Source organism: Drosophila subobscura, chromosome O (genome assembly GCF_008121235.1).
Source record: "Drosophila subobscura isolate 14011-0131.10 chromosome O, UCBerk_Dsub_1.0, whole genome shotgun sequence".
In the NCBI taxonomy this organism is placed as follows: domain Eukaryota; kingdom Metazoa; phylum Arthropoda; class Insecta; order Diptera; family Drosophilidae; genus Drosophila; species Drosophila subobscura.
In genome coordinates, this window is record NC_048533.1 from 27,972,276 (window position 1) to 27,985,688 (window position 13,413).

General features: G+C 48.0%; 5 protein-coding genes across 6 annotated transcripts; 2 read left to right on the forward strand and 3 right to left on the reverse strand.

The window, feature by feature from the left end:
* Positions 1 to 73: 73 nt before the first annotated feature.
* LOC117899014 (glycerol-3-phosphate acyltransferase 1, mitochondrial) lies at positions 74 to 6,897 on the reverse strand. 2 transcript variants are annotated; one of them, XM_034808771.1, is made up of 8 exons: positions 5,991 to 6,897; positions 3,622 to 3,736; positions 2,995 to 3,159; positions 1,937 to 2,925; positions 1,563 to 1,867; positions 1,165 to 1,499; positions 780 to 1,101; positions 74 to 715 (listed from the first exon to the last, which is right to left on the reverse strand). In XM_034808771.1, exons 1-8 carry the CDS (start codon positions 6,101 to 6,103, stop codon positions 504 to 506), a joined length of 2,556 nt encoding a protein of 851 aa, XP_034664662.1. In that variant the 5' UTR covers positions 6,104 to 6,897; the 3' UTR covers positions 74 to 503. The 2 variants fall into 2 exon arrangements, with proteins under 2 accessions (XP_034664662.1, XP_034664663.1); XM_034808772.1 differs by lacking the exons at positions 3,622 to 3,736; positions 5,991 to 6,897 and adding an exon at positions 3,239 to 3,389.
* LOC117899016 (RING finger protein nenya) lies at positions 4,241 to 5,382 on the forward strand. Its single transcript, XM_034808775.1, has one exon. The coding sequence runs from the start codon at positions 4,303 to 4,305 to the stop codon at positions 4,981 to 4,983; it is 681 nt and encodes a 226-aa protein (XP_034664666.1). The 5' UTR covers positions 4,241 to 4,302; the 3' UTR covers positions 4,984 to 5,382.
* Positions 6,898 to 7,268: 371 nt separating the features above from the next.
* On the reverse strand, positions 7,269 to 9,271 carry LOC117899015 (60S ribosomal protein L4). The gene is made up of 4 exons (XM_034808774.1): positions 9,114 to 9,271; positions 8,718 to 8,898; positions 8,279 to 8,649; positions 7,269 to 8,014 (listed from the first exon to the last, which is right to left on the reverse strand). The coding sequence occupies exons 1-4, from the start codon at positions 9,114 to 9,116 to the stop codon at positions 7,364 to 7,366; spliced, it is 1,206 nt and encodes a 401-aa protein (XP_034664665.1). The 5' UTR covers positions 9,117 to 9,271; the 3' UTR covers positions 7,269 to 7,363.
* A 475-nt stretch (positions 9,272 to 9,746) lies between these two features.
* LOC117898011 (programmed cell death protein 2-like) lies at positions 9,747 to 11,619 on the forward strand. Its single transcript, XM_034807140.1, has 3 exons — positions 9,747 to 9,904; positions 10,000 to 11,099; positions 11,157 to 11,619. The coding sequence occupies exons 1-3, from the start codon at positions 9,797 to 9,799 to the stop codon at positions 11,410 to 11,412; spliced, it is 1,464 nt and encodes a 487-aa protein (XP_034663031.1). The 5' UTR covers positions 9,747 to 9,796; the 3' UTR covers positions 11,413 to 11,619.
* On the reverse strand, positions 11,609 to 13,378 carry LOC117898012 (F-box only protein 9). The gene is made up of 3 exons (XM_034807141.1): positions 13,119 to 13,378; positions 12,380 to 13,055; positions 11,609 to 12,324 (listed from the first exon to the last, which is right to left on the reverse strand). The coding sequence occupies exons 2-3, from the start codon at positions 13,042 to 13,044 to the stop codon at positions 11,673 to 11,675; spliced, it is 1,317 nt and encodes a 438-aa protein (XP_034663032.1). The 5' UTR covers positions 13,045 to 13,055; positions 13,119 to 13,378; the 3' UTR covers positions 11,609 to 11,672.
* Positions 13,379 to 13,413: the final 35 nt, after the last annotated feature.

Sequence of the window (13,413 nt, forward strand, 5' to 3'; positions counted from 1 at the left end):
TTGTTCACACAGTACAGAAAGTTCTCGCTATACTTTGAATATCATTTCAAAAATAAAACACGCTACGAAAGTGTAATGTTTTAAGTGTTCTATTTGTCTAACATATAAAATTATAAAGGTTTAATCAATCAGTTCAGTATAGTGTAGATTAATTTCTGTTCATTTTTTTTAGCTTTTTGTTTCGCTTTATGCATATTAAAAATGATGTAAATGAATTTGTTCATATATTTCGTTGGTTGTTTTGTCGCTTAGCTACGGTTTAAAGCTGAGCACTTTGGCATACATATATGGATATGGATATATATATACATATATATATCGTTTAACTCTCGTATGACTATAAAACTAGACATATTTTAGTCGTAAGATCCTAGGAGTATGCACTTTAATCTTAAGTGGGATATACATACATACACTATACACACCACACCACACGGTGGAGGTGGAGCAAAAGAAACGTCGAGCGAGTCGAGTGCCAAAAATAAATCAAAACCATTCGGTTGTTAGGGGTTGTTGATCCTAAAGTAGCCATCATTTAATTTTGGCACAATGGCGCCTATCTTCTTGACAATCGTGTTGAGACTCTCCCGAGACATCTCGTACAGCGTGTTGAGAGAGATCAGGCGCATACCCTGCTGGTTGCATACCTCAATCACAGACCATTTCTCTAAAAGCTTCAGACAGTTGCGCACGGAGTCCGTTGATATGCTTTCAGCTGAAAAATGGAAGCCGAGTCAGATATTTCTTGGATCAGGGCAAGAGTGGCTCAATGCACTCACCATAGATGCAGCTTCCGCGCTTCACTTTGGCGGACAATTCGTAGATCACAAAGTTAATAAACTCAGACTCGAGCATGGAGTTGCGGTGAAGTATCTGCAGGGCTTGGGCCACCGTCAAGTATGTACAGGCAAAGGGAGCCAGCACCTCGCATATGTTGCGCTGCTGCTGAAGTGTTTCGCTACTGTAAAGCAGCTGGGGACCGCCATCGTCATCGTCATTCTCGTTGTTATCCCCACTGAGATGGTCATCATCGTCGTCGAGGTCCAAATGCTGTGCAAGCTTTCTAGCTTTACGGATGTCTTCGAACGGTATGTCCTTATCCTAAAGAAGAAGGCAAGTAAATGTAAGTAAATAAGTTCTGAACGTTAACCTTTTTATTCGTACCTCTTCTGGCAATCGAAGGTAATCGCGGAACAAAAGATCATCCAGATTCTTCTCCAGCAAGTGCTCCAATACTTGTGTCGGCTTGTTCAGTATGAACTCGTAGCGATAAATCTGGCAGTTCTCCAGTGACGCTTCAATCAGCTTCTTGCGAGATACAGCCGCAGCATCCGGGGTCTCGGCCAGCAGAGAATGGAACGTAGTCATCAGTATCGAACTGAGGGCAAAGTGCGGGGCCAGTGCATTTGAGTAGTACGCCAGCTCGATAAAGCTCTCCACCGAGTCGACCGCACGTATGAACATGCGACCATTCTCGTTGCGTGTGCGGGTAACCAGACCTACAGAAATCAAGCTGCATTAAGAGAGACCTCATCAATTGAATGTTTTCAATTAATAGATACCTGTGCCGAGCAGCTCGCAGGCATATTCCAACACATGTGAGGATTCGCCTGCGAACCCAATATCCTTGCACCCAGACAATGAGTTTCGCAATTCATCCAAGGCTTCGGCCAGCAGCTGTTCCTCGGCACCCTGGCGATATCGCGTGAGGAGCAGAAAGGCCAGCGCGTTCGTGGACATCACAGATGTGGCAGCTGCACAGTCGAAGACTACCTGCCGCGAGATGCTTTCAATGAGATTTCGATGCTCTTCGCACACCACATCGGTGCCGTACAGTGAGGACGTCGATTGGTTATGTTGCAGCAGTCTGCACATCAAAATTTAAATGTAAAAGGTAAAATTAACTCGAAGTTAAATCGCAATTAGCAGCGCGTACCTGGCTGCGGGCTTGTAGATCTTGGCATTGCCATCTTCGCGGGCGATTTGGTTGAACGAATTGACCAGCTCGCGTATCGAGTATGGTTCATTAAAGTCAATGCGCATCCGGCCGTACTTGGAGTTGAGTGCCTTCCAGATGCCCGAAATGGCCTTTTTGAAGGACTCGGGTATCTTCTTCTCACCCTTCTGCTCGCGCACAAAGTTGCCATCGACGAGGCGTTCATAGTTGACCGAAACGGGCACTAGGAGGGCATCTGGAATGCTGCCATCCATGAAGGCATTCACAATCACAGAGAGGATGCCGCCCTTAGGCATGCACGGCTTGCCCGTGCGCGTTCGTCCGCCCTCGATAAAGAACTCAACATTGTGGCCCTGCTTCAATGCATGGGTCAGGTATAGGTGGAGCGCTGCTCGGTACAGCACATCCTTCTTGCCCTCCACTGGATCGATTTTGCGCTTAATGAAAAAGGCCCCAAGACCACGAAGCAATCCACCGAAGACGGGAATCTGCAGGTTATTTCCAGCGGCAACTAGAGGACTGCGTATATCGTTGTTGGTCAGTATAAAGGTCACCATGATGTAGTCCAAGTGACTGCGATGAAGGGGCACAAATATCAATGGTGTCCCGGGCGACCGCTCCGATGCAGTTTTAAGCATTTCAATCTGTTTGGTGTTCGTCACGACGCCGGACAGGAAGCATGGCAACAGCTTGTAGAGGATCCAAGATGTAAATGCGAGCAGGCCATTATTTAGAGTGGAGCCCATTTCCTTCAGTATGCTGATGGCACGTTGCTCCTGCTTGCGCAAAATCGCATGGTAGGATATACCCTTGCTCTCGTCCTCCTCATCCACCGCCTGGTCAGCGCTAACGCTACGCGTGAGCAGTCGATGGCCGTTTTGCGCATAGCGTTGCTCTCGCAGCGCCTGTTCGGCGGCTTGTTTAATCGCATGTTTGAGTGCCGGATCGTTGTGAACAATTTCGGTAACCTGCAGCATGCGTGGGATGTGTGTATTTAGGTTATTTATTATTGGTGGAAAGTGCGACGCGACGCTTACCTGTCGGTATTCGAACTTCTCGCTGCGAAATACCTGTGCGACATAGGGGAAGATCACGCCCCAATCAAAGTATCCTTTAAACGGTTTATAGCCCGCATGCGGCGTCAGCTCCAGCATGTTCTGTGTGCCAATGCCATGTGCGACGGAGCTTTGCACTGTTGGCTCCTACAACGAGAACGATCAGGGAACACTGCGGTGATGCAATTGCCGTGCATATATTTGATGTTCGTGAATGAAATGTTACCTCGAACCAGCCACGAGCTTGAAATCCATCCAATGCCATTACAAATATGAGATTCTTTGTTACACACTGCCAATAATATGAATTCTAAGCTAGAACTATAACATTTCTTGCGCGAAGCAGCGCCCGGTTTTTTTTGCAACGAATCGAGAGCCGATAGGGAGTGCGGTTATCGATTGCGACAGGTCTTGTTATTGTCAGTGGGGGACTAGGTGGCAACGCAGTAGCACATAAAATTCAAATCTACAGCAAAATCTTTATCATTATTTGTAATTCATTGAATGGAAATTCGCTATCAATGCACTGATTATGCATTTGCGTCACAGCTTTGAACTGAGGTAGGGTTAAAATTATGACTGTGATTGATGTGTGGTTTCAAAACTTACATTCGTTGAACGCAGCGTGACCAAAAGATCGCTGCGCATGGTGTTGATCTTTCCCAAAGACGTGCGATAGCTCAGATTCAAATTGGGAAACAAGTTGGCGATAATGATGGGTGCCCTGCAAACAACAAAATTATCAATTATTATATTGCAATCTACTTGGTCTCCAATTAACCAACGATTGCTTCAAATCAGTAGCTCGCAATTAAATATACAACACCTCTTTCGATTGCACAGGAGGTCTACAGTCCAACTGTGTTTGAGTTCAATAGCCTATACATTCTTCTGCACATGTGAATGTACAAATGTATGTACATGTGTGAATTAAAGTTAGTATATGTACATTTTAAAGTAAGTGCTTGTGGTAGCGCTGCTGATAAGTGTATAGTTGCTCATAAAATATGGCACAGAATTGAACTTTGCGCCGACATTGTTGGATGGAATCATCAAAATAAAAAATCAGCTGATGCTACTTTGTTTTGCTACTAAATAAAACAATAAAAACGCACATTAACCTGATAAATGTCGCCACAATTTGAATTTTACCGCTGAAACAGTGCTACCAGATGATGTCTTAGGATAGCTGTGCTGCCACATCACTGCAGATATCAAGATCCGTTAGAATTCTCCACTCTACATAGGACCACGCCATCGAAAGTTAACTAAATCTTAAGAAAATTCGCAATGTTTCGTGTGCACTGCAACAAGTGCTCGAAGAGACGCGATATCGAGCCGACCATTCCATTCCAATTGACGCGATGCCATCACATTATCTGCGGCACCTGTCTCGCAGCCTATGCTGCCGAAAAGAAGTGCCCAATGTGCGGGCACCAACTGCAGACAATCAACATTAGTCGGGACATGCCCATCAGTGTGGCTAACTACTTTCAGGATCCCACCAAATTTCTCCAGCTCTACCGGAAGATAAGCAAGTTCCAGAGCGAGCAAAGAGCATTCGACAACCTTAATTTCTTGCGCAGAGAAGAGCGATATAACGACTTGCATCTGAAGCTGGACGGCTACACCAAAATGGAGGCTCAGCTGAATCAGCAAACAAAGGTGGAGAAGAAACGTATCGCCGAACTACGCGAGTACATTGCTTTTCACGAACGTCCGGGGGTGGACAGCTTAAACGGCAGCTTAAGTTCAAGCGAATACATAGCTGGCGGCGGCCGTAGCCGTAGCCGTCCCCGAACTCCCTCGGACCGCACTACGTCAGAGACCACGTTATCGGATGACTTGTTGGAGAGTTTCTGCTTGGACTCGGGAGTAGACTTTGAAACAAAGAAATCAAAGCATAATCCAATGTCCACATCGATGCATCGTTCGTCCAGCCATAGCCATAACCAAGACTTTCAAATGTAATTTTTTAAAAGTATAGTGTATTCATAGGTCGTTAGTTGGAACCATTACAAAATATCATCTCATGTTCTGGAAAATTTCTTATGGGATAAGAAATATACTCTTAATATACTGTGCAGGAACGCTGCGGGCGTAGTCGACCTGGCGTGACATTCGATTAGGAGCAATATTTATGGTTCCAAGCCAATTTTAGAAGCCTTTCTACCGATATCAGATGCGGTACTTCACAAGGCCTACGCGTACTACTCTTTGTGACTCTCCAACGAGATAGGTTTATGGCGGGGGGGCGAATGCGAGATAGCTTTACTGCCCGATTAAACATCCAGCAACGTAAATAATAATACGAGTAATTCCGAAGTCCTAATCAGATAATTGAGCGCTAATTTTACAGTCCACAATCTACACACATATGGAAAATACACTTTTTAATTACGATAATTGTTGCCAAGAGTATTCCGCAAGTGTTCGAACGGATTGGATTGGATCGGATTGTTGCTATCACGCAGCTGTTGCAACAAAGACGGGGGCAGAGCCCCAAGCAGGAAGGAAAAGTGCTATGACAGGTAAAATCACAACGAGATGATCCCCAGAGCATCTTCACAGCCTCACTCCTTCGTTTAATCCCGCAACCGGCGTATTGTTGGCACGTGGATGATAAGCGGAAATTTACATTTGTGGCTTGCGCGAAATAAAATATGCAGACGGAAGGGCTAGCGATGTGAGTCAGACGGTGCGGCAACCACCTGCGCGGCGACAATATAAACAACATGCCCATTTAGCATGCATTGGATAGTCCACCCCGCACGACCCCACGTTCGCTACTATAAATAACGGTGCTTCTTCTGCCCACCTGCGTCACAGAGCACATTACTTGAACTTGGCAGAAGAGGAACATGCATACATGCATACACATACAATACATAGCACATACATACATACATATGTACAGTAGGTATTACTATTTGGATTTATTTGGCTTCCATCCACAGCCCACAGCCACCAACACTCACCTCGTTTTCGCAAACACATAGTAGACGATGAGTGCAACTGATGCAATCTCTATGCCGCCGAGCAAAGAAATCTCAGCGACACGCTGGGCAAAGTTCAAGACAGTCGATAGCATGGTTATGCTGCTTCCCTTGCCTTCGTGCGGCTTCAGCGGAATATGTATTCAATCAGCCGCTGGCCAAGTGATCGGAAGTGCGTGGTGTCTCAGTGTAGATGTGGTCCAGTGTCCAGAGATGTCTGCCAGCGTCCCTTCCTAGTTAATTATCGCCCAATGGCGGGTGCAAAATATTGTAGATGATACGATGCCGTGTCGTACCGATTGCTGCTGAACAAACAATAACAAAACGGCGCGCATTGAGCGTTGTTCCAGCGACGACGCTCTCTCCTCACTCTCACTCTCTCTCCCGCTCTCGCTGATGCTTTCTGATAGCTTCTCTCCTCTCCGCTCCCTTCCTATGGTGGTGGGGGTTGTATTATTGCGTTCTACTCGAAATATAACCAGACATCGCCCGTCGTGTCGCGACCCGCCATTCGGCGTTGACTGTGTTGTGCATAAAAAAATATCGTATGATTCTGCGAATGTGCTTTGCTTTATTTCGATTTTGGTTTAATTTCTCCGGCACGAGATGAGACGATACGCTGACAGCTAGAACCACCTTTTGGCCAGCAGCATCCACTAAACCGCAGCGCAGCGCAGAAATAATTGTTTAAACAGCTGAACTTGTGCAGTCTTTTAAACCGGTTTTCACTCTGCTAGTTGCCCTCGCCCTCGAGTGTGTACTTTTCTCGCTGTTTCGTAGTTAATTGAATCAAATTCGCGTCCTTTCTTTTGCCTTTGTGCTGAGGACGGTGCTTTATGCGCGACAGACGAGCGTCGGACCGAGCGGTTCGAGTGTACACAGTGGAATAACAGCGGCCGTCCACGGTTGACGCTTAATTAAATGCCAATTAACGTGTGACAGTAAGTATGTATGCGCTAGGCCCTACACTTGCCACATACATACATCTGTTACGAGTGTACTTCTATATACGACGACCAAGATCGGCGCTGCACGAAGATAAGCACAGCCGATTCCGTGGCATCCCGAAGGCAGCTGATGCTGGCGTTATCACCAAAGTGTGCTGGCACATACATAGAGCGATCGTGCTGCGGGCATGGCTGATAACAGACTGATACTGATGGCTTCTCTCAACAGAAGAGAGAGTGAGTGAGAGTGGAGCACAGCAAAATGAGCAAAAGTAAATACTTATGGCCTAAGACTAAATAGTTTAATCAGTAATTACTTTCGCACTGTATTATGAATAAAATTCATACAACTTTTGTTATTTATTATATAAAAGAGTGTGTGTCTGCATTACTTGGGGGAAAGTAAGTTTACTTCTTGGCCGCTGGCTTCTTGGCGACGACCTTCTTCTTGCGGGCAGCCAGGAGCTTGGCGCGGTTGGCGGCAGCCTTTGTGGCGACATTGGCGAAGTGCGACTTGGCCAGCTCGACGTTCTGTTTCTTGGCCTTGGCCAGAACCTTGGCGACGGTGCGCTTCTCGGCAGCCAAAGCGGCACGGCGCTTCAACACCTCGGCGTATGGGTTCAGCTTGATCAGCTGGCGCACGTTGGTCAATGGGTTCAGGCGGCGGACGCTGCGGAACACGCGCTTGCGGGGATCGCGCAGCACCTTGCGGATCTCCTCCGACTTCAGCAGACGGGACAAGTCAGTGTTGGCCATCTTGGGCTGGGGCAGATTGTAGCCCTTCTTCAAGGTGGCTGGCTTCTTCCAGGTGCCGAACAGATCGTTCAGGCGCGAGAACGCAGACTCGGTCCAGATGACAAAGCGACCGACATGACCGCCTGGGGCGAGCTTCAGCAGGTTCAGCTTGTCGACATTGATGGTCTCGATGCCGGGGATGTTGCGGAACGCCTTGCGCAGACCCTCGTCCTTGTGGTAGACGACCAGGGGACCACGGCGGGCAACGCGACGACGGTCGCGCATGGTACCACGGCCAGCACGGAAGCGCTGCGACTTGTACACCTGTTGAAGGTCACAAAAACAAGCAAATTAGTTTCCAAATATTCATTTGTTAGCTGGACTACATGTTAAAGGTGGGCTGTGGCCCTCCACTGCAAACGTTTGCAACTTTGAATCAGGTTACACTCGTAACGCCTAGGAGAGCAGTTGTTCTGGCAACGCATCAATGCTCCAAGGAGCACGTAAACAAACTGACAATCAGTCACTACAAGTCAGTTGTTTACACGTTGCAGGATTTCATTGGATTTGATTTGACTTTGTACCCACCTTCTGGATGTCAGCCCAGATCTTCAGGCGACGCAGGAAGATGACAGCCTGCTTGGTCTTCTGCAGCTTCTGGACCTCATCGGAGACAACCAATGGGAACTCGGAGACACCGTCGATGATGTGACCCTTGGACTGCACGAGGGCGGGCACGCCGGAGGCGGCGATGGCCGACACCAGAGCGTAGCGACGCTGGTTGACATTCACCTTGCGGTGCCAGCGACGGAAGGTCTTGGTGGGGGCGAACATGCGTCCACCACGGCACATGTTGCCGAAGGCACCCTGGCCGGAACGGTGAGTACCACCACCACGGACACGGGGAATACGTGCGACGGCACGGCCGGTACCCCACGACTCGGCAGAGGTTTGGTGACCTGAAGGAAACAAAAACACAAAATTATTTTCCTTGTTTACGTCAAGCATTCAGGTGTCAGCCACTTACCAGCAAGCTCGCTCACGGCGTACGGCTGGCGGTTGTTGCGGCGCAGCAGCTGGTGCACCTCGTTGACCACATCCGGACGGATGGGTGCCTTGAACACCGCTGGCAGGCAGATGTTCTTATCCTTGGCGGCCTCATTCTTTTCCGTGTACACGGAGACCAATGGCCTGGCGTTGCCTAAGCTCTGTAAACAAAAACCAAAAGCGTCCGTTTAAACGTGTCCAAAACCATAACATGGCACACCGCCGCCGCACACTACACCACACTCAACCACACAACACGTGGAGGTTAGGCTGAATTTCACAACACAATTTCACTGTTTTCGCACTGTTTTGTGTGTAAAACCCATGCTAATGAAGCTTGCGGCGGCCCACGCACTCATGTTGCACACTTTCTCACCATGTTCGTTGATTTTTAAGCCCAATAAATGGTATTAAAGATTCTGCAAACGCAGATACCGTCCTCTTTTTATTAAGAAGAACGAAGAAAGAAAGAGAGCTGCCGGAAATGGCCGAAAAGTGCTGGAAAACGCCTTTTTGGGCAGGGTTGCAATACTCAACTGTCAAATGGAGGTATCAAGCCATCAATAGCTGTAAGTAATAATCGCACAAAAATATCGATATCAATACTCTCCACATCAGGGTGACCATTTCATCGCAACAATTAGTCTTTATTCCCCACCTGCGTTGAATTCCAGCACCACTTACGTATTTTACCGTTGGCAACATAATTTGTTTTGACCAGCAGCATGCTGCGAATACTAAGAAGCACTGTTTCCCAAATTTGTTCATGGAATAAGCAACATTTAGTACCCTTGGAGGGAAGGATATCCTCGAATTGAGAAAATTATGGAAATCTTTCAACCTTGTGGCGAATGTTTTGTACAATCGTAGAAAATTGTATTTCCATGGCTGGGAGTCTTAGTTGGATGGCAATATTAAACAGAATATTAAAATCGAGGAACCTGATTTCAGACCATGGTATATTTACGGTATATTTTGAAGATGCAATAGTATATTTTGGTATATTTACGAGGCCCTGACGGTATTTTTGATCGATAATTGCTAAAAACATGTAAAATAATGGCCAAGAATAAGTCGACGGTGTACCTGGGATACGAAGATGAGGAGATTACCATTAAACAGGAGCAATTACTGAATAGCAGCACCAACAAAATAGGTGGCCTGCCCGTAAGTAACTCACTCAGAAGGCACAGCACATGTAACTGTGGCTGGGGCCCCCGAGGCCAAGAGCGTTGATAATTAAAATTGATTTTTACACACAGGACTGGCCCAGGCATGAGGTTACGGTGCCCGCCTGCCCGCTGTGCGGCACGGTGCGTCCGTTGATAGTGCAAATGTACGCGCCGTTGGATCGATCTCAGTTTCATCGTAATCTCTATGTGTTTGGGTGTGTGAGCCCCGCCTGTTCGCAAAACCCCAAGAGCTGGGTGTGTGTCCGCACCCAGCACTTGGACAATCAGTTTGATGTGATTTCTGAGCAATCGGCCAAGACAACGGCAGCGCCTGCCAAGCATAAGAAGAAGGCCAAATCCAGTGGTCCAGTGAACTGGTGCAGTGGAGCCGATGATTGGGGCGACAGTGAAGGCAGCAGCGGTGGCAACGGGCGCAACGATGTCTCGGAGAGCATGGACGAGGCTATGGACATGACAGCCGACGACGAGCAGAATGAGCGGAATGGGAATGTGAGGCTAAATGCCTTGCAGTACGCCAAGGGAGGAATGGAAATGGAGGACTGTGTGAAGCAGGAACAAGTCAAGATTGGTGATGATGAAGACGACGAAGACGAGAGCACATCTGTGGAAAATGAGTTGGTTTGCGGCTTCAATCAAATCGATATGAACTCGCCCCAGAATGCTGATGAGGATCCAAATGCAAACTGTGCAGCAGCGGCCGCTCCCAGTGTGGATGTTGCTGGCGCTGGTGCAACGGCCACGATTTGTGCCGAAATTGAAGGTCCTGAAAATGATGTCGTCCTTGTCGATACACCAAAGAAGCCAGAACGTGACTTGATCGCTTTGCTTAAGCACACCTCAATACCGGCCACCCTGGGACCCCTCTCCCAGATCAAGGACCTCACCCTTAAGTCCTACTTCATTGCCGTGGATGTTGAGAACAAGGTCAAGGTGGAGGAGTTTGACAACTATGGCGGCACCTTATCCATGGATCACATTCGTGACCTTTATCAGGAGTACAAGCTGAGGGATGACGACCCGGCACATTCCCCAATGGCTGGTGGTGCGTCTTCGTCCGGCGAGCCATGTGACGATCACGAATCTTATGAGAAAGCATTGCCCGCCCATGGCGATATTGTGTTTCACAATTTTATAACAACCATTCAGCAAAATCCGGGCCAAGTACTGAGGTAAATTTGTGCCAGGAAACTTTGCTTACTAGAAATAACCATACAATTCCGTGACAGGTACTCCCGAGATGCGCTGCCATTGCTGGTGGCACCGCTGAACGATCCTCTGCCCAAGTGTCAGAACTGCAAGGGCGAAACCATCTGTGAGGTGCAGCTGCTACCCACGCTGATTCCCAAGCTACGATTCCAGCACAATGGCTGCAATGTACCCATTGAGTACGGCAACGTGCTGGTCTTCACTTGCCTCAAGAGCTGCTGGGACACACCCGACCTGATGCGGTACGAGCAAATAGTTGTGCAGTCCGAGTCTTAGATTGCCACCCACACACGCTGTAGCTGCTAGTCGCAGAGAAAGGAACATTTTAAACGCAAACTGCATTCACATAATAGAAGAGGGGGGAAAGCTAAGCTTCTCAATTGTCCTAGGAAGATTTTATGCTCTAGTCGTTAAGAACGTTGTACGCTTTTAGACATGCCGATGAAAGATAGTTGCTAAAGATATCTCGTTATTTCCACTCCACTCGAAGGCGTTTTTTGTTTTATTTCCATGCTTACAGGAACGTTTATTAGAGCTTAGACCAATGGTGCATCGGCGTCTAGGTGATAGCTCTTGACAGGCGAGAACCACAGCGAGGGATATTTTGCGTCCGTCAGATCAAACTCCGAGCTGGTGTCCACCTTGTTGCGTTTCTGCACCAGCGTGTAGTGCGACCAGACCAACTGGGCACAGCGACGCTTGGGTGAGTGGCCGATGCGCAGCTCAATCAGAAACTGCGTGGCATTCGAGTCCTCGTCCAACGGCATAACACTGCCACGTCTCTGGCGCACATGCCCTGTGGTTGCCCGCGACTGTGACGATTTTTGCAGCACCAAAGTAACTGTGTCGCCAAAGAGCCGGTAGCGTCCACGCAAGACATCTGGACGTATGTTGTGCACGTTCCGTATCTTGGTGACGCCCTGCGATGGCTCGTCGGCGCTGGTCATCATGAGAACCTTGCCATCGGGCATAAATCGAATATAGCGATAATACTCCACCAGCTGTACAGGTCTATAGAATTGGTCCTGGAAACTGTTCTCGCCCATTCTCAGGTACGTGGTCTTGCTGATGTAACACCCGCTAAAGTTAACTCTTTCCCGCCTTATGAACATGTCGCGCCAGGAGTAGTAAACGGTGGAATTCTCCGCATCTTGGGCATCCAAAGTACCAATGCTTAGGCCCCAAACTCTGCAAACAAACAGATTATTAGATGTGAGCATAAATTGTGCATGCATGGACCTACTTTACACATGCCAGTCGCCAGAGCTCCTCGTCGCGTGCGTACACATAGAAGCCTTTGCAGACAGCGGAGCATTGCTCCAGTGAGCGCATATCCAGCTGGGAGGATACCACCCAGCGCAGAATTCGCATCACAATTTCGGGCGGCAAATCAGAGATGTGTAGTCCGGTGGAGAGGACACCGGGGTCGCGGCTGGATGCCATTAGCTTGCCATTGTACACACTATCTTGGCGTAGATCATGCTGGAACTTTTCATACAAGTTGTCAATCAACTTGTCGTCTTCTATATCTTCGGCTTGCTGCTCCCCGAGATCAAGTTGCTTCGAGAAGTCGCTGGCCAGGTTGTGATACTTTTTGTTGACCTCATTGTTTAGTTTCTGCTGCTCATAGAACTTGAACTCAATATCGGGCACGATCTGCGTGGCTTTGCGGTAGAAAGGTATTGCGTCGTAGACCTTGCCTCTTTGCTCCAGCTGCACGGCAGTGCGGTACAGACTCTCCGCTTTGGCCTGCAGCAGATCAGCCTCACTGGCATGTACAGTTGATCCGGTGTCCGCCTGTGTGTGCTCCGCCTGCACTTGTAGCTCCCGCTGCCAGCTCTCGCGAAACTCATCGAGAGCACTTACGCCCTGACCTTGAGACTCTGTCTCTGAATCCACGTCCGACATAGTTGCAGACACTGGGCAGGTAAAAGAAATAAGTTATAAATAAATCGCAACTTTATCCTGACGCAATTTCTAACCTGAAAGATTTTTAGTATTTGTTCCTGGACCCCTTGGAAGATGAAACCGAGAAAAAGATGTGAGCGAGAACTGTATTTATAATGAAGGGCCGCGCGTATTGCTGATAGTGGCCGCGGGTTTCACCCCAGAATCTTGATGTAGTTTTCGACTGAGTGCAACATGTGGCCATTGGTAAGACCCCTAAGATTAAATTGAATCAGATAAAACGGTAACTTTATCTGTAAAAATATGTTGTTTTCGTTGAATGTAATGGCTGCAAAACCATCGATGATACTACGGTATCGAGACGATAGT